A 20,148-nucleotide genomic window follows, 5' to 3' on the forward strand; every position below is an offset into this window, starting at 1 on the left:
CTGAGAATAATGTCTTCTAATGTGGAACTTGTCTTCTCACTTTCCTTAGGAATCTTCATTTTTTAAAGAAAAAGATATTATTTTTAATTTAGTCAAAAGTACATCCTTTCTTTTCTAGTCATAGTTAAGAAATCAATCCTTATCCCAAGTATTATGATATTTTCTAATATAAATTTTAACACTTTCATTTAGACTTGTAATATTTAATCTACCCAAAGCTGACTTTTTTAACATGGCATGAAGTACAGACCCACTTAAATCTTTTTTTCTACATAGATTTTCCCCAGCTCCCTTAACTGGACAATGGTCTGTCTTTACCTAGCTGATCAGACACGTGACATCTGTCTCATACCAAAGCTCTGTGTGGGTCTGCTTCCAAAGCTGCTATTCTACTGTGTTGGTCTGGTCAATTTATCTATCCCTACTCTGATGCACAGTTCTCATTCCAACAGCCTCAACAGTCTGGGTGATTAGAAGACTTCCTACTTCACTATTTTTCAGGAGTATCCTATCAATCACTGATCCTTCTTTACTTTCATATAAAGACCATTTTATTGAGTTTCATGAAAAATTCTCTTATCTACAGATTATTTAGGAGGAACTGCTACCTCTCTGACTAACTTTTCCTATCCTTGGACCTAGTGTATTTCTCCATTTATTAGGTCTTCTTTAATATACACTAAAATTTTACCTGCAAATCTTGAATATTTTTTATTATTTCTAAGTACTGGATATTTCTTTGATACTACATAAATGTTACCTTTTCATTAATTATGTTTTCTCTTGGTTACGTTTCTGCATCCTAGCAGTACACTTCTGTATATTAAACTACATAAAAAAAAACAAAAACTATATACATAGGAAACTAAGTTTTCCTATTTTTCTAATAATTTATCTGTAAATTACTTTAGCTTTTCTAATGTAAACAGTCACATCATTAGAAAACAACTCAATTATTATTCCTAACATACAGGTGAGAAAATTGAGACACAGAAATGTTAAATATTGACATCAGGATCAAAGATAATTGCAGTCCTATGTTCACTGCAGTGTTACAACATTCCAGAGTTGGAAACAATCTAAATGTCTATTGATAGATGAATGGATGAAGAAAACGTGGTGTATACATACAATGACATATGTATTCAGCCTTAGAAAGCAAGAAGTCCTGTCACATACTACAACATGAATGAACCTTGAGGATGTCATGTTAGATGAAATAAGTTAATCATGGAAGGAAAAGTACTGCATGGTTCCACTTATATAAGGTGTTTATGAAGTCAAGCTCACAGAGACAGAAAGTAGAATGGTGGGGCTAGGAGGTGAGGGGAAGGGATACAGGAGGTGTCCGTTTCGTAGGTCTAGTTTCAGCCACGCAAAATGAAAAAGTTCTAAAGATCTGCTTGTATGATCTCCTCTTGTCTCTCAGCTGTCATCGCCAGTTACATATACACACACTTCCCATGTTCTTTGCCAGGTACAAACCCAGCATACATATATAACTTGTATGTCCTTAATCACCATACAACACACTTAGAAATTGGTTAAGAGGGAAGATCTCATTATATGCAATTAAAAAAAGGTGAACAAATTGCCCATGAAAACATTGGAAAAGCAGAACTGACATCCAAATCCACGTAGTCTGAACTGTGAATTTCTATGTGACACTGTTTGCTATGACGCACATAGAAAATGATACGCAAATAAATACAATTTTATGTATTTCCTACTCGTATATTAAGAAGTTTTGTTTTTTTTATACTATTAGAATACTGTTTACTAATGTTATATATGTAATCATTTACTTGAAATTAATAAGAGTTTAAGATTTTTAAATTCTTCATATTTACCATACCTAGGAAGTTTGTTTTTATATCTTATGGTTAAAATCTTTATAATTCCCATTTCCATAAACAGATAAAACAATTTTTAAAATCCTGTCAGAAAATGTTACTTCCTTCAGGTATATCAGAATTTTATACATTTTTTAAATTCAATGTTTGTCATTATAACAGACATAACAAGTAGCACAAAATTCCCAAAGATAAAAAGACAAGCTCCATAAGTCATACATCCAGTTGTAAAATTATAATTCAGAACTTGAAGTATACTGCTGAATTATTTAAGTAACATTCAGGTTAGCGTTAATTAGCTAAAGAAAAAAAGCTTTAAAGAAACAGTTTTCCTTTTACAGTTAATGAAACATATGAAATTACTTTTTAATACCAGTATTTTTTTTTTTATTTTACTTTTTCACTTTGACTTACTGCTTGGCAGACGCTGGCATTTCTAGTTTGACTTATTCCTCCCACAAAGACCACACAGGTCAGAAAAATATGAAAGCACAAATTCACAAGCATGTGCCAGCCTTTGAGACTGATTCTAATTAAACTGTTGAAACAAAAGGGAAAAAATTAATAGTGGGGTTAATATACTCGAAGCTGGACATCTCCAAGTTAACATACCTAATTCATACAAGGCCAAATATAAATGTGTAAACATTTTATTAAAACATGCTATCACACACACATACAGGTTTTGAGAAATCCCTTAACACAATACAATTTCTTAACATTTAACTTTATACACTAAAAAAGACAAGTCAAATGGAACTACTACATCCACTAAAGGCTATACAAATTCTAAATAATAAGAAATATGTCCGCTTTTGTTAGTTATGATGTCTTATGACAGATGGATTACTTGTTTGCTTCCCAGAAATTTCTGCAAGGTGCCAATCTCTATTTTTCCTGACCTACTAGGATAACACGGTCTAAACAACCAATGCATTTCCTCGTGGCCTTTCATAATGAAACGCTCAAGTCTTTCTTTTTCAAATCAAAATCTCCTTGTTTCTTAACTAAATGTCAAGAAATGTCATATATGTACAGCTTAAAGAGGAAAATACATTCTAGCAAAACCTCTTGAAAGTGTATTTCTGCTTAGCAAATCCCTTCAGTTCATTTTATCTTACCATAAAATAAAAATTTCTGTACCTTTGCCTCTAATTAACAAAAACCATATCCCACACTTAAATGCCACAAGCTTTCTTAAATGCCATTTGTAAAAGAGACTATCACAACAGGCAAAAATTTATGAAAATAGAAATAATACCACAGTCTGGTTCTGGAAGACACCTCTGTAGGTAACCAGGCTCCACTTTACCTCACCCTCATGCCCCATTCCCCAACACACACTTCCCAGGTTCTTTGCCAGGTACAAACCCAGCAGGATGACTGGATGCTATAGAAGATGAGTTTATTACCACGTGCACTTATTATTTATGTCTCGACTTGCATGACGAAGGCCTGGAGGTACTCTTAAGTAACTGCCCTTACTTTGGATGGACAGCATGGTATTAAATTAGGTATAAAATTAGGATAAAATTTTATACCTAATTAAATGTGAAACCATGTCCACAGGTCTCTGCAGTCTCAGTTTCATCTCTTACCTGTGATGGTATATGTAACTGGCGATGACCACTAAGAGGCACAAGAGGAGAACAACAGCAGTCGTGTAGACCACAGGGTGCAGGAGATGGGCTGCCTGGGTATAGAGTTCGGATCCCGTCAGATCCTGAAGGGAGAATGAAAGCATTATTCTAGGAATGCTCCTCTGGACAGAGTTGTTGGGATTTTCTCAGGGGCTAAAATATACCGATAAAGAGAACTCTGGCCCTTGGATCTCTTCATTGTATCCAAGGGCTGCTTCATGTTATTTCCCTCACCCATTACTATGCCCTCCTAGCTTGCACGGTGTTAACTACTCATGTAGTATGTATAGACACATGCACACATACACTCTTACCAAAGACCATCTGCTTCATAAATGTGAACACTGACTCTCCTTTGAGGGTAGTGGAGAGGGAAAGCAGTGATTTAGAAGGTCAACCACAGACTTCAGCCTTTTTAATGCCCTCGGCTTCCGTGATGGTTCAGATGGTAAAGAATGCAGGAGACCCAGGTTCGAATCCTCGGTCAGGAAGATCCCCTAGAGAAGGGCATGGCAACCCACTCCAGTATTCTTGCCTGGAGAATCCCATGAACAGAGAAGCCTGGTGGGCTACAGTCCATGGGGTTGCAAAGAGTCAGAAGTGACTGAGCGACTAACACTTGACTTTCACCCAACGTGTCACTCTGCACATTCACCAGCTAATAAGGTACAAGATAGCAGTATCTCCAAGTCAATAGAGCCTAACCTCCCACAGTCAAGTTCAACAAATGTGAATGGACCAGACACTGTGTGAAGGACAGGGATGTAATGCTAACCCATGCTTCTTGCTCTTGAAGAGCTGAGAAGTCACAGGGTCCTCAGACACACAATGAGATCACAACAATGTTTGATCAACATAAGTGCAGCCATGTGACTGAGAGCTTAGAGATCAAACATCAGTAATAATAAATAAAGCAGATCACTCACAGAGCAATTATCATAAACCAGGCACTGTGCCAGCACCCTACACAGAATAACCTATAAACTAGGTATATTGTTACTCCCATTTTATAGCTTGAAAAACTGAGGCACAAAGAGGTTAAGGGCTGGGAAGATCCGATCTGAAACAGTTTGTGGCTGCCAAGGCTCTGCTCCCTAAAACAAAGCAGACAGTGACTTCCTAAAATGAAAACATTATTTACCTGAAGCCTTCATTCCTGACAAAGGACTGGGGCAGGCTTGGAAGATGTCTCTCCCGGACACCAAGCCAGACAACCAGGTTGTCAGGAGACAAAGCCGCAGATTCACCAGCTCCTGTCACCAAATTCTCTTTTCTAAACCGATTCTGAAAGCTACAACATGACAGCTGGACGTGGGAAGGAGTTCACAGTGGGAGGCACCTCTAGTCAGGGAGTTATTAAGATTAATTCTTGAAACTAGAAAAACCGAGATGATGAAGACAGGAAGGAATGGGTGACTGACACTGAAGATGGCCCAACGGAAGAGGAGGACGGAAGGAAGCAGCACGTTTTCCTGGGAAGAATCGGTGGTCAACTGTGTATAGTAACACATCCAGAAAGATCTATCCGAACACCTTCACATGTCCCTCACATTAACAAATGACTAACAGAGGCCACAAAGCCTGACAAAAGTCAGAGTTAATGAGAAACTGGAGGTACAACAGGGGAAATTCCACTCCAGCCCACAGTCAGGAGTCACAAGCGGGTTTTTCATCTACGTATTTGATAAATGCCAGCTGCGTGACCACCATGGCCAGGCACTATGCCAAGTACCGGGTATTCAGGGAAACACAGGATCTCTTGGCGGCTGACAGTCTATAAACTAAGACCTGAAAGGGAAAATACAAGACAGAAACCTACAGCCACCATTCTGAACAACATGTCCTTGTAAGATGCCCATGGTCTATTGTATACAGTTTCAACATATCAATACTTGCATTCTGCTAAAAATCCAGAATGTTAGAAGAGAAATTCAAAGAAGATCGGGGCAATGAGAGCCATTTAGACGCTGGCTGGAGTAGACATATTCTCCCTCATTTCTATGAAAAGCTTCTATTCCCATGGAGAATAAATAATTGAAGACAAACTTTCAGTGTCTAGGATGTGGTCTCTTCACTCTTTCTGTGCACTGCCTGTTTTCCAATCCTTCAGGAAATGTTCAAAGAATACTGTCACCACTAGCTGAATGATCTGGGGCAGTTACCCCAATAAAACGGAGACACCACAGTCATCTCATCTGGCAGGGTCTGGGGAAGGGGCAGAACCTGTGTATGCCTGCATTCCACAGGCCTTTGCAGATAATAACAAAACACAGGTGGCTGAATATTATCCAACAAAACATCAGACAAACTGCCAGTTCAGTTCAGTTGCTCAGTCATGTCCAACTCTCCGTGACCCCATGAATTATAGCATGCCAGGCCTACCTGTACATCACAAACTCCTAGAGTTCACTCAAACTCATATCCATTGAATCAGTGATGCCATCCAGCCATCTCATCCTCTCCCGTCCCCCTTTCCTCCTGCCCCCAATCCCTCCCAGCATCATAGTCTTTTCCAGTGAGTCAACTCTTTGCATGAGGTGGCCAAAGTACTGGAGTTTCAGCTTTAGCATCATTCCTCCCAAGGAACACCCAGGGCTGATCTCCTTTAGAACGGACTGGTTGGATCTCCTTGCAGTCCAAGGGACTCTCAAGAGTCTTCTCCAATACCACAGTTCAAAAGCATCAATTCTTCGGCACTCAGCTTTCTTCACCATCTAACTCTCACATCCATACATGACCACTGGAAAAACCACAGCCTTGACTAGATGGACCTTTGTTGGCAAAGTGATGTCTCTGCTTTTGTATATGCTATCTAGGTTGGTCATAACTTTCCTTCCAAGGACTCAGCATTTTTTAATTTCATGGCTACAGTCACCATCTGCAGTGATTTTAGAGCCCCAGAAATAAAGTCTGACACTGTTTCTACTGTTTCCCCATCTATTTCCCATGAAGTGATGGGACCAGATGCCAAGATCTTCGTTTTCTGAACGTTGAGCTTTAAGCCAACTTTTTCACTCTCCTCTTTGACTTACATTTTTTACAATATTTACGGTTAAAACAATTCAGTTTTTTCAAAAGCTAATGAATGTGACATAGCATGAGCAGGAAGCTGGATGTTGACACACAAGCTCCAGACTGTTAAAACTCCAAAGCAGTCCGGGAGGAAGGAGCAAGCACTACTGACTGCGGCACAGGGGCATTTTTGCTGTCATAACAAACAGACCTTTCCAAAGGAAAGAGAACCCCTGGCAGGGTGTGAAGAGCCAGAGAGTTAGGAGCTCAGGCTTGGCAGGCCAAAGGCAAAATTGAGGCTATTATGCAGGTACTTATTAACCACTTAAAATATAACCTTTAAAACTTGGAAACCACTTCTAGCTTTCCAGCATTTAGAACATCAAACAACCAAATGAGAGCTGACTGGAACAGGCCTGTGGATCAAATATTTGCCAGGGATTGCAGACGCCCTTCCTGTTGTAAAGGAGACAAATCAAGTTAATAAAAATTTGATCTTGTATCTTGATGACAAAATATAAGAGAATTTAAGGCCATATAAGACAACTGAGGAGATCAGGATAGGAAAAAAGTTAAGAGAAGTTAAAGACTAAATACAAAAGAGGTAAAGTAGAAATCTTAAGTCAAAATTATTTTCAATTATATCCATCAACAAATAGAGGCTTTGTGATACTGTAACAAAAACATAGGTGAAAGGAGTCCACAAGTACAGATTTCCAAATATAGAATAAATGAAGCCCTGGCGATGCAACGTTCAGCAAGGGACTACAGTTAATAATACAGAAGTTTGGAAGCTGCTCAAAGAGTAAAGCTAGTTTTTACCATAAGAGAAGAAAGCTGTAATTGCATACTGGTGGATGTTAACTAGACTTATTGTGCTGATCATTTTGTACTATACACAAATACTGAATCATGACATTGTATACCTGAAGCTAACGAAATGTTGTATGTCAATTATACCTCTACTGAAAAAAATCTACCTGTTCAGGGAGACACATATCAAGATTTCAATCTCTTTAATTTCACAGAAACCCATGATTCTTGCTTTTATTCTCTTTTTAGAAATCAAATCACTTCCATTACAAAAAAATTCCCAAATACATTGTCCAAATGGCCACTAGGAGATACCCATGGAAGAAAAGTAAAAAGTGTCATTCACATTTGCAATACAGTGATACATAAATTGGTGCTTATTCAACCACAGTCTATCACTAAATGGTGATCTTAGTCACACTTATATATGGTGCAAAATTTAAGAAAGGGCTTCCCAGGTAGCACTAGTGGTAAAGGACCCACTTGCCAAAGCAGGAGACATAAGAGACGTGTGTTCAATCCCTGGGTCAGGAAGATCCCCTGGAGGAGGGCATGGCAACCCACTCCAGTCTTCTTGCCTGGAGACTCCCATGGACAGAGGAGCCTGGTGGGCTACAGTCCATAGGATTGCAGAGTCGGACACAAATGAAGTGTTATTACTACTACTACTAAGTTTAAGAAAACAGGCCAGAAAACGGAAAGTAAAGTTCACCAAAATAAACTGCACCAATTCAGAGAATATTAAAACACGTAAAAGTGTGTTAAAAACTGCAAAAGTACTTATTATTAAGGAACCAAATAAATGGAAGAAGAGCTTTTGAAATTTTTATTAACCTGATAGAGATTCATACATTTACAATAGCTTTAGCCTGAAAATTACTAAACATAAAATCACTAGCAGTTTTAAATAATTCATTGGCATCACATCAATAATAACTATAAATTCTATAAATTAATTATGGTTTAAACTCATCAAGATCTAAACAATGGAAGGAAGACCAAATGGAATGGAAGACCAAAGAAAAACATCTCAGTTTCCCTCTGTTTGTCAGAGTATAAGTATTTTTAAAAGAGTTTGACAATAAAATTTTAGAATAGATTTAAAATAAAAAATGTCTTTAAAAAAATTGAGACCATGTCTCTTTCTTTTAACTTTTCCCCTAAGAAACAAGGAATAATTTCAAGATTTTAATCCTCCTAACACACACCATACACGAAAGTCAGTTCCAGTTGAATCACAGACCTAAATGTGAAAGATAAAACATATTTAAACCTTCTACCTGCCTCTTCAGAAACCTATATGCAGGTCAGGAAACAACAGTTAGAACTGGACATGGAACAACAGACTGGTTCCAAATAGGAAAAGGAGGACGTCAAGGCTGTATGTTGTCACCCTGCTTATTTAACTTCTATGCAGAGTACATCATGAGAAATGCCAGACTGGAAGAAGCACAAGCTGGAATCAAGATTGCCGGGAGAAATATCAACAGCCTCAGATATGCAGATGATACCACCCTAATGGCAGAAAGTGAAGAGGAACTAAAGGGCTTCTTGATGAAAGTGAAAGAGGAAAGTGAAAAAGTTGGCTTAAAGCTCAACATTCAGAAAACGAAGATCATGGCATCTGGTCCCATCACTTCATGGGAAATAGATGGGGAAACAGTGGAACAGTGTCAGACATTATTTTGGGGGGCTCCAAAATCACTGCAGTTGGTGACTGTAGCCATGAAATTAAAAGACACTTACTCCTTGGAAGAAAAGTTATGACCAACCTAGATAGCATATTCAAAAGCAGAGATATTACTTTGCCAACAAAGGTCCGTCTAGTTAAGGCTATGGTTTTTTCTGTGGTAATGTATGGATGGGAGAGTGGACTGTGAAGAAAGCTGAGTGCCAAAGAATTGATGCTTTTGAACTGTGGTATTGGAGAAGACTCTTGAGAGTCCCTTGGACTGCAAGGAGATCCAACCAGTCCGTTCTAAAGGAGATCAGCTCTGGGTGTTCCTTGGAAGGAATGATGCTAAAGCTGAAACTCCAGTACTTTGGCCACCTCATGCAAAGAGTTGACTCATTGGAAAAGACTATGATGCTGGGAGGGATTGGGGGCAGGAGGAAAGGGGGATGGGAGAGGATGAGATGGCTGGATGGCATCACTGATTCGATGGATATGAGTTTGAGTGAACTCTGGGAGTTGGTGATGGACAGGGAGGCCTGGCATGCTGCGATTCATGGGGTCACAAAGAGTCGGACATGACTGAGCAACTGAACTGAACTGAAGGCAAATAAAGGACAATAACTTCATAATTTGGCGGTAAGCAAAGACTTCTTAAATAGGACATAAAAACCACTAACTACTAAAAAAAAATTTAGAAAAATTAGAAACTCTGCTTATAAAAAGACAACATTAAGAAAAAAAAGAAAAAAGGCATGCCCACAGACTAAATGTTTATGTCACCCAGCTAAAATTCACATGTTGAAACCTAACCTCCAATGTGATATTATCTTGAGTTGGTGCCTCTGAGAGGTGATTAGGTCATGAGGGTGGAGCCCTTATAAACAGAATTAGTGTCCTTTTATATATATTTTTTTAATTTTTATTTTTACTTTATTTTACTTCACAATACTATATTGGTTTTGCCATACATTGACATGAATCCGCCCACAGGTGTAGGTGAGTTCCCAATCCTGAACCCCCCTCCCACCTCTCACCCCATATCATCTCTCTGGATCATCCCCGTGCACCAGCCCCAAGCATCCTGTATCCTGTTAGAGTCCTTTTATAAAAGAGATACCTGAGAGTTCCCCTGCCCCTTCCACCACAAGAGTATACACAGAAAGGACAGCATTTATGAAGCAGGAAGCAGGGCTTCACTAGACGAAGAATCTGCTAGCTTCTTGATCATGGACTTAAGCCTCCAAAACTGTTGAGACCAGCTCGACTAGCAGGGGTTTTGAAAGTACGATACGGCAAGAGAATGAAAAACAAGACACAAGAATTTAGAGAAAAACAAAGATCAGGGGACCAATACTGCTCCAAGGTGAAGGTGCTGAAACTGAATCCAAGTCAGCTTTATTATACTTTCAGCTGTGAATGAAAGAATAAGCGGGGAGTTAAACTATAACTCATGAGGCCTTCAGGGCCAAAGAACAAAATGATTATTAACCATCGAGTAATTAGGAAACAGTAATCAATAACAAATCAGTCACTAAGACTAATATTTTTATCTATAGATTTTTCACCAGATACGTAAAACATGTGACTCTGAGACGCCAGCTGAGAAACAGTCTGGGGTCAGTTTTCTGACATCAGGATCATATCTTGTTTTCAAGATTATGAACTGTTCTCTCTGGACTTGTTCCAAGAGTCTCATGCCTTATAGCATCCAGTTTATCAATAATTATAAATTTCTTCTGCAGCCCTTGCCAGGGCCTGCTTTTTTTTTAATTCTTCCTGTCTCCTACAAAAAGTATGGAAAAAAAATTTTTTTTCTTCTGTTTGTAAATGCCCTAGTCTTTGATATTCTGTTGTAGCAGCCTGAACTGATTAAAACAAGTCATGAACTGGGAGAAGATTTTTGCAACACATAAATCTAACAAAGAGCTCCTATTCAGAGTTCATGAAGAATTCCTATAAGCCAGTAAGATAACAATAGACAATCAAATTAAAAATCTGTAAGATTTGAGCAATAACTTCACAAAAGGGCTACCCAAACTGTAATACGAAAATGAAGAGGTACTCAATATTATCAGTTACCAAAGAAAAACAAAATTTTTTAAAAAATTTTTATCTTATTTAAATTTTAAAAAATTTTAAAAACTGAAAAAACTTAAAAAATTAAAACCACAATGATCTATCACAGCACAGCCACCAGAAGACCAAAACTAAAGATTGAAAATACCAAGCACTGGGAAGGATATAGAGCAATTAACACTCATCACTGGTGAGACTGTAAACCAATAAAACCAGTTTGATCAATTGCATGGCATTACTTCTCACAGCATACAGATGCCTACAACTTAGCAATTCCAATCCTGTATGCATACATCCATCAAAAACACGTTCCTAAATTATTTTGTTGTTGTTGTTCAGTTACTCAGTCGTGTCTAACTCTTTGCAACCCCATGGACTGCAGCATGCCAAGCTTCCCTGTCCTTCACTATCTCCCAGAGTTTGCTCAAACTCATAATCATTGAGTCAATGACGCCATCCAACCATCTCATCCTCTGTCACCTCCTTCTCCTCCTGCCTTCAATCTTTCCCAGCATCAGGGTCTTTTCCAATGAGTTGCCTCTTCACATCAGGTGGCCAAAGTATTAGAGCTTCAGCTTCAGTCCTTCCAATGAATATTCAGTGTTGATTTCCTTTAGGATTCACTGGTTTGATCTTCTTGCTATCCAAGGGACTCTCAAGAGACCTCTCCAGCACCACAGTTCAAAAATATTATCAATTTTTTAGGACTCAGACTTCTTTATGATCCAACTGTCACATCCATACATGACTACTGGAAAAACCACAGCTTTGACTAGACAGACCTTTGTCAGCAAAGAGATGTCTCTGCTTTTTAATTCACTGTCCAGACTTGTCATAGCTTTCCTTCCAAAAAGCAAGTGTCTTTTAATTTCATGACTGCAGTCACCGTCTACAAATATTTACAACAGCTTTTTCTTGATATCTAGAACCTCACAACAACTCAAAAATTCATCAATGCACAAATTCTGATATGTTCATACTATAGCCTGTGTGTATGCTAAGTCACTTCAGTTGTGTCCGACTCTGTGACTCCATGGACTATAGCCCACCAGGCTCCTCTGTCCACGAGATTTTCCAGGCAATAATACAGGAGTGGGTAGCTATGCCTTCCTCCTGGAGATCTTCCTGACCCAGGGACTGAATCCATGTCTCTTACATCTCCTGCATTGGCGGTCAGGCTCTTTTACCACTAGCATCACCTGGGAAGCCCATAGAATGGCCTACTACGAAGGAAAAGAAAAAAACAATAACCTGCTACCACATGTAAAAACAAAGATGAATATCACAGACACAATGATGGGAAAGAAACCAGACGCAAAGAGCGCAAGCTGTACAATTCCAATTATATAGAATTAAAGAGCAGATGAAACTTATCTAGTGATACACATCAGAAGGCTATTTCTTCGAATGACAGTGAAAATTTACTAGAAAGAAACATATCAGAGCTTCTGAGTGCTCAAATAAAAGCCTTTTACCTTGATGGCAGCTAAACATGTAGGTTTACAGGTAAAAATATCATTAAACTATATAGTTAAGATCTGTGAACATCGATCAATAGCTCAATTTAATGAAAGAAGGAAAAGTTTTGGTTTCCCTTTGATTATCAATTCTACTTCAGATAATTTATGATACAGATTTTCTAATGTGTAAAATCATTCTATACACAGAAATTATTAGAAACAAACAATACAGAGGAACGCCCAAATAAATGATGGTGAGGTCATAAAGGAATATTCAGAGACAAAAAAGAATGAGAAAGCTCTCTAACACTGATAAGGAAGTTTTCAGAAAGGAAATTCAGTAGTGGGATTAAGAAGACATTTGTGGAGTTTGAACCCCAACTCCACACTAACTACCTCTGTCAACCTGGTCATGGTCCTTCACTTCTCTATGCCTTGGTTTCTCCATCTGTAAACTAGGGGTGATAACAGTAGCACCACATTTTATGATGTGGTTATGATGACCAAATAGGTTAATTGTAGGTAAAGATTTAAGAGAACTCGGTGCATTAAGTACTTAATAAAAGTTAACCACTGTCATCACTACCCTCATATCATCCTAAGAATATCACCCACACAAGGCAGCAGCAGCAGTGTTAAGATATATTGTTCCATGGTCATCATCATCCTCGTATAAGATATACTGCTTCATGGAAACAGGCATGGTTTAGAATGTTTGTAGCATGCTACCTTCATATAAAAATGTAAGAAAATAGGATCATGTATTCATTTCATTGTAACATATGTGAAAGTCCTTCGATAATGTATAAAAAAAAAACTATTAAGGGTTATCTATTCTGTGGAGATGACACCACCCTTATGGCAGAAAGTGAAGAGGAACTAAAAAGCCTCTTGATGAAAGTGAAAGAGAAGAGTGAAAAAGTTGGCTTAAAGCTCAACATTCAGAGAACAAAGATCATGGCATCTGGTCCCATCACTTCATGGGAAATAGATGGGGAAACAGTGTCAGACTTTATTTTTTGCGGCTCCAAAATCACTGCAGATCGTGACTGTACCCACGAAATTAAAAGACGCTCACTCCTTGGAAGAAAAGTTATGACCAACCTAGATAGTATACTCAAAAGCAGAGACATTACTTTGCCAACAAAGGTCCATCTAGTCAAGGCTATGGTTTTTCCTGTGGTCATGTATGGATGCTAGAGTTGGACTGTGAAGAAAGCTGAGCACCGAAGAATTGATGCTTTTGAACTGTGGTGTTGGAGAAGACTCTTGAGAGTCCCTTGGACTGCAAGGAGATCCAACCAGTCCACTCTAAAGGAGATCAGCCCTGGGTGTTCTTTGGAGGGAATGATGCTGAGGCTGAAACTCCAGTACTTTGGCCACCTCATGTGAAGAGTTGACTCACTGGAAAAAACTCTGATGCTGGGAGGGATTGGGAGCAGGAGGAAAAGGGGACGACAGAGGATGAGATGGCTGGATGGCATCATCAACTTGATGGATGTGAGTCTGAATGAACTCTGGGAGTTGGTGATGGACAGGGAGGCCTGGTGTGCTGCAGTTCATGGGGCCGCAAAGAGCTGGACACAACTGAGCAACTGAACTGAACTGAACTGAACTGATTCTTTGGAGAAGAGACAATAGAGTGTCAGGAGTTTAATTTCTCACTGTACATTGGTGGTTTAGTTGCTAAGTCATGCCCGACTCTTGCAACCCCACGGTCAGTAGTCCGCCAGGCTCCTCTGTCCATGGGATTCTCCAGGCAAGAATACTGGAGTGGGTTGCCATTCCCTTCTCCAGGGGATCTTCCCAACCCAGGAATTGAACCTGGGTCTCCTGCATTGCAGGCAGATTCTTTACCAACTGAGCTACCAGAGAAGCCCTTGGTAAATGAAAGAAGAGTAAATGAAACCAGTTTGCCTTGAAAAAAAACTAGAGATGTAAAAACAAATGAGTGCTCTCTGGTTTCATGTGTTTCTAGGTGAATACAGTAACAAAGGAGAATCAAGATATGGTGGTTATTTTATTTTCACTACTAATACCAATTAAGTAGTAAGTACTACCATGAATAGTCTGGCCCTCCTCATTCAGTTTTATTTGTTCCCTACTGACCTCTGGTCAATTGGTTATTTCTGATCACATAATTCAAACAAACTCAATTTCTACCTAACTTTTTTCTCTGAGAACTTACAATATAAATGGTTATTGTAGGATGCCTACTGAGCTATGTTATCTGTCTAGAACTATGAATATCTATTTGAGATGTAAAAACAAATATATTATTTTCATTTCACTTTCTAAACACACATTTTTTTTTAAACCACAGCAGGGAAAGTTTTATGAGCTAGCTGCCAATAAAGGAATTTAGACTTGCTAAATAAAATCCTACATTAAAGCAGTTCTCCAAAAAAAATAATAATAGGATTTTATCTATTATTCAAAACAGTGCCAGGTAAAGAAAAAAAGATGTTGACTTCCAATTTCTAAAGCTATGTTTTCTAATTCAGATATGACTTTATTTAAGAGTAGGTATGATTTCATTAACTTTGCCTTCACATTTCATCAGCAACTCTAAAAATGCCATAGTTTTGTCAACAATTTCAGATCCTTTTCACCTTGCTACCTCTAGGTGGCACAGTTATATTTAAGAAAAGAGAAAGGATATTCTTTGAAAATAGAAAAAAAAATCTTAGTGCTGTATTTTAGCTTTAAGAATTGTGTATTACATTTTTTAAAAGATTAAAAGTATGAAAGATAAAAGAATAGCTTATTTCTTCAAGAAAAGGATTATACTAATTTAAACTGTGGAGAAGAACAGCTAGGAAGTTCAAAAATAGATGTTTTAACTGGTATTAAATAAGTTTCACATGGTACAGTATCATGTCTTGAACACTGAAGCTTATAAAATGCGTTTTGTTGTGTTTGCATTTCATTTCTCTTGCCCAACTTTTTCTAGTTAACTACTAAAAAAATTTCAAATGATGCTATATCTCTTATTTCTCCTTCAGTACTTCTCAGTTCCACGTTACTTTATAATCAAAACCTGAATGAGAAAACACTTTTAAACTGAAAGAGCAAATGCTTCATATTTTAATTACTGCTTCAAGCATTCTTTGAAAGCCGACTACAAAACAATAAAATGTGAACTTACAGAAATCAGACTTAGACTTACAGAACTCAAGCATCTATTTGTGAAGAGAATCCTATACTATTAACACTAAACTCAAAAGGACAGACGACTTAGTCAAAACAGCTGAGTTCCTTCCTAGTGTCGACCCCACCCACTGCCTGCTGGGTTAAGTAACACACATATTAATCCTTCTGCCCTGCCTGATAATCTATTTACTCCTCCATCTGTTCGGGACACTAGGTAGGTAGCCTAATTTGAGGAGCAAAGAGAAAACCAAAATATAGAGCTGAAGAAAATCTACTCCAATTAAAGTATGCTTTAAGACCATTTCCAGTGAAAATGCTCTTTTGTAGTTTTAAGAAAAGAAAATTCACTTAGAGTAAAATATATCATGTTTCAAGATTATGTGGTGCTTTGATAAAATATTATCTAGATAACAGATTCAGAGCTGGTGGCAGAAATCAAAACGTAGGCATCCTCACTCCCAGGCTAGCCTCAAGCCATTGCTAAGAAATGTCCTTCATATTCATCAGTAATTTCTTCCGCTCTGCTCTAAATGCATGTATACATGCTTCAGGATGTTAGTATCTTAGAATAACCACAATATGCAATAAAAACTAGTACAGATAATTTCATAATTATCAACTCAGAGATCAGATTCACATAAATGATTCATTAATAAAAAATACGTTAATAACTAGCTATTTCACAAAAGACTAATAAATAGAAAAATAGTAAATAACAGCATTAACTTGATTAGCATTACAATTGAAGACATTTGTGTCAGCGCTGCTGCTTGCAGCAACTAAACTGAAATTATCACCATTACTCTAAATACAAAAGGAATCTAAAAAGTTATGATGTGTAGTGGGATGAGGCACTAAATAACTAAGCAGGAAAATCTCTCACTATTCGTCGTGTGAACATGAAAGTGTTAGTCGCTCAGTCGTGCCTGACTCTTTGCTACCCTATGGACTGTAGCCCTCCAGGCTCCTCTGTCCACGGAATTCTCCAAGCAAGAATACTGGAATGGGTATCCATTCCTTTCTCCATGGGATCTTCTTGACCCAGGGATCGAACCCATATCTCTTGCATTGCACTCAGATTTTTTACCATCTGAGCCACCAGGGAAGCCCCATTTGTTGGGGGAAGAAAGTGAAAGTGAAAGTTGCTCCATCTTGTCCAACCCTTCACGACCCCATGGACTATATGGTCCATGGAATTCTCCAGGCCAGAATACTGCAGTGGGTAGCCTTGCCCTTCTCCAAGGGACCTTCCCAACCCAGGGATCAAACCCAGGTCTCCCACATTGCAGGCGGATTCTTTACCAGCTGAACCATCAGGGAAGCCCTGTTTACTGTGTATCTTTGGGCAAATGAATCACTCTTGATTAAGAGTTGGACAGCATGTTTCCAAATTTTAAGGTCAAGGTCTAGTTGAATTGATTGGCTTAAAGTTTACTGAAAATTCCCATACATTTCACTTAGTAGTAACTCAATTTCCCTTTAAAATCAGAATGACACCAAATGTCACCTCTTCCTTAATTAAGGGAGCAATTCACGTTAAAAGTTAAAAAAAATCTTCATTTGAGCTTAACTATGCATAGGGAAGAAATTTAATGGCTTAGTGTTTACGCATTAACATTAACAACTGCCATACCATTAAAACTGCATAGTTACTAAGGGAGTAGCACTGAATGGTAGTGATATTTTCATCCGAATAGAGTATATGGCACCCATCGGACTTCCAGCCTCCTTGTCCATTCAGCAAGTCGAAATCCCACTGGGCAGCCACAGCATCTGCTCCATGCGCTATTCGACGCAGCGTCACATTAACGGGGATGTGATGGGTATCAATGTTCACACCATCTGGAGGAAATAGGAAATAAAAATATTTCTGAAACAAATTTCATGAACAATTAAATGTCAACATACACGAATGGGCATCTGCAAGTATCTTTTTTTCTCTAGTGGCTCATTAAAATGAGAAGGAACAAAAATAAGCATCTTTAGGAACAGGGAATGATCGAGTCGTGCTGTCCAGTGACTACAGGAGGACATAAGCCACAGACAAACCTATTTTGGTGAGAATCACGGGGGTAACCACTGTACGCCGCTTTCCATCATCAGCCAAATTTGTTGAATTCCCGGTGGCCGGAAAAAGCTTTCCATTGCGGAATGCGATGAGCTGCAGCTTATAGAGAGAGTCATCACTTGGTCTGACTTCTCTTTTTTGCTTTGGTGAGAAAAGGGAAGGAGGAAGCTGAATAGAAGCCTCCACAATAGTGTTCTGAAAATATATTTAAAAAAGAAAAAACAGAAACATAGAAGAGTTGACATCTTAGTAGGTTAAAACCAGAAACATTTTAGACAGTTATGAATACTGACTAGTTACATGCTGAGTACAGGTTTTAAATATGTGAGCGAGATTTAGTAGTTAAAACAATTTATTCATTAAGTGAAATGCCTAAAGATCATATAACAGCATAGAACAAAAGCAGCAGAAAATAAAGAGAAACGTAAACTCTATTTCAAAGCATTAAAGTAGTAAACAAGGGATTATTTCAAAGTGAATTTTCCCCTGATAGTGTATACTGCTGAAGTAAACTGCATTAAACAGAACAAGATCTCAGCAATCACTCTGCCTATGAATTTTACAATGACAAAATATGGTGAATGAGCACAAAGGGAGCATATCACAAATGTGAGTATAATTAATTTGGGCTTATGAAACTTTAAGGTGATTTATGATAGATTCCGACTGTCAAAGAACAGAAGAAATTATACAAAAACATAACAGAACTTTAGACTCAGAAACACATTAGGTTTACAAAAACACAGTCACAAAGAGGAACAAGTGAAAAATGCTGGCTGGGCACTAAATGTTCTTCAGATTTCTTTATTAGGGATTTTTAAATTATAAATTATTCAGCATTTAATGAAAAATAAATCTGTACACCAAGGAGGCAAATAATAATCTAAAAACTTCCCTATTTTAAGGACTCATCACAGAGCCTTTCTCTTGGCACCAACCTCTCTCTCCAACCCAATGCTCATGATGCCAACAGAATTTCCTCTTCAACAAATCTGTTGTTATTTCAGTTCAAGTAACACCTTGGCTCCCAAATGTTTAGAAAATACAGCCAAAAATTCTAAAGTATGCCATATAATTTGGCTAAAATCCTTTCCTCAAATTCATCTCCTAACACTCCCTACACCACAACCTATGACTGGGCCACAGTGAGTTTATCACTTTTTTTTTGGGGGGGGGGGTGTCACATTGACAGAAAAAATATATATATATATTTATTTATTTTAATTGGAGGTAATTAGTTTACAATATTGTAGTGGTTTTGCCATACATTCACATGAATCAGCCATGGGTGTACATGTGTTCCCCATCGTGAATCCCCCTCCCACCTCCCTCCCCATCCCATCCCTCAGCGTCATCCCAGTGCACCAGCCCTGAGTGGCCCGTCTCATGAATCGAACCTGGACTGGCGATCTGTTTCACATATGATAATATACACGATTCGAGTTGATCATTTTTTGACATCCCCTGCTTTTTTTCCTTTTCTTTTTTACTTATTTTTGGCTGTGCTGGCTCTTCACTGCTACACAGGCTTTTCTCCAGTTGTGGCGAGTGGGGGCTACTCTTTAGTTGCAGAGTGGAGGCTTCTCCCTGCAGTAGCTTCTCTTTGTTCTGGGGCACAGGCTCTATAGTGTTCAGGCTTCAGTAATTGTGGCACATGGGCTCAGTAGTAGCAGCTCCTGGGCTCTAGAGGACAGGCTCAATGTGACATCTGCCTGGATCAGGGATCCAACCTGTGTCTTCAGCATTGGCAGGCAGATTCTTTACCACTGAGCCACAAGGGAAGCCCCATCCCCTGATTCTTAAATGCCACTGCGCACATGCCAGTATCTATGGCTGAAATGCCCCATGATTCTTTCATCTGGTAAGCTCAAACTGGTCAGATCTGATTTTTAGTAAGTTAATTCTGCTGCTTCTGCAAAGGATGGATCAGGATGAGAAAGGTTGGCAGCCAAGAAGAGAACGACTTTGCAAGGTTTTATTAATAGGGCTTTTGGGGGTGATTAATTACATCACTACTGCAGGTACTGCTCCCTATTCTGGACTCAGGCAGCATTCTGCACAGAGCACAGCATAACGAAAGTCCTAAAGTATCCCAGTGTAACTGACTGTCTACTCCTCTTAACTAGGGTGAGAGAACTTTCAAATGCAGATCATCTCATTTATCTGGGGACTGCCTATGTTAATAATAGTTCCTGGCACTAGCATTAATAAAATAGCCCATTGTTTATGAAACTACTGAAAGTCTGTGTGGCATTTTTAAGGTTCTACTGAAGCAAACGATTGACTTCAGAATTAGTTCTTAACTACTGTGCTTAAAACAGTGTTGTAACACAGCAGATAACCATAAATATCTGCTGAAAGCATTTTTTAAGTTTAAATATTGATAGGTGAACATTAC

General features: G+C 38.5%; 1 protein-coding gene across 3 annotated transcripts in view; it reads right to left on the reverse strand.

The window, feature by feature from the left end:
- The window catches only part of ADGRA3 (adhesion G protein-coupled receptor A3), a 130,174-nt gene that overhangs the window by 12,817 nt on the left and 97,209 nt on the right, over nucleotides 1-20,148 (reverse strand). For all 3 annotated transcript variants that reach the window (XM_060417563.1, XM_042251854.1, XM_027970897.2), the window contains 4 exons: nucleotides 17,732-17,945; nucleotides 17,316-17,524; nucleotides 3,452-3,576; nucleotides 2,268-2,391 (listed from right to left, as the gene is read on the reverse strand). In XM_060417563.1, coding sequence (XP_060273546.1) covers nucleotides 2,268-2,391; nucleotides 3,452-3,576; nucleotides 17,316-17,524; nucleotides 17,732-17,945 — 672 coding nt within the window. The remainder of the gene's footprint in view (nucleotides 1-2,267; nucleotides 2,392-3,451; nucleotides 3,577-17,315; nucleotides 17,525-17,731; nucleotides 17,946-20,148) is intronic.

Source organism: Ovis aries, chromosome 6 (genome assembly GCF_016772045.2).
Source record: "Ovis aries strain OAR_USU_Benz2616 breed Rambouillet chromosome 6, ARS-UI_Ramb_v3.0, whole genome shotgun sequence".
NCBI lineage: Eukaryota > Metazoa > Chordata > Mammalia > Artiodactyla > Bovidae > Ovis > Ovis aries.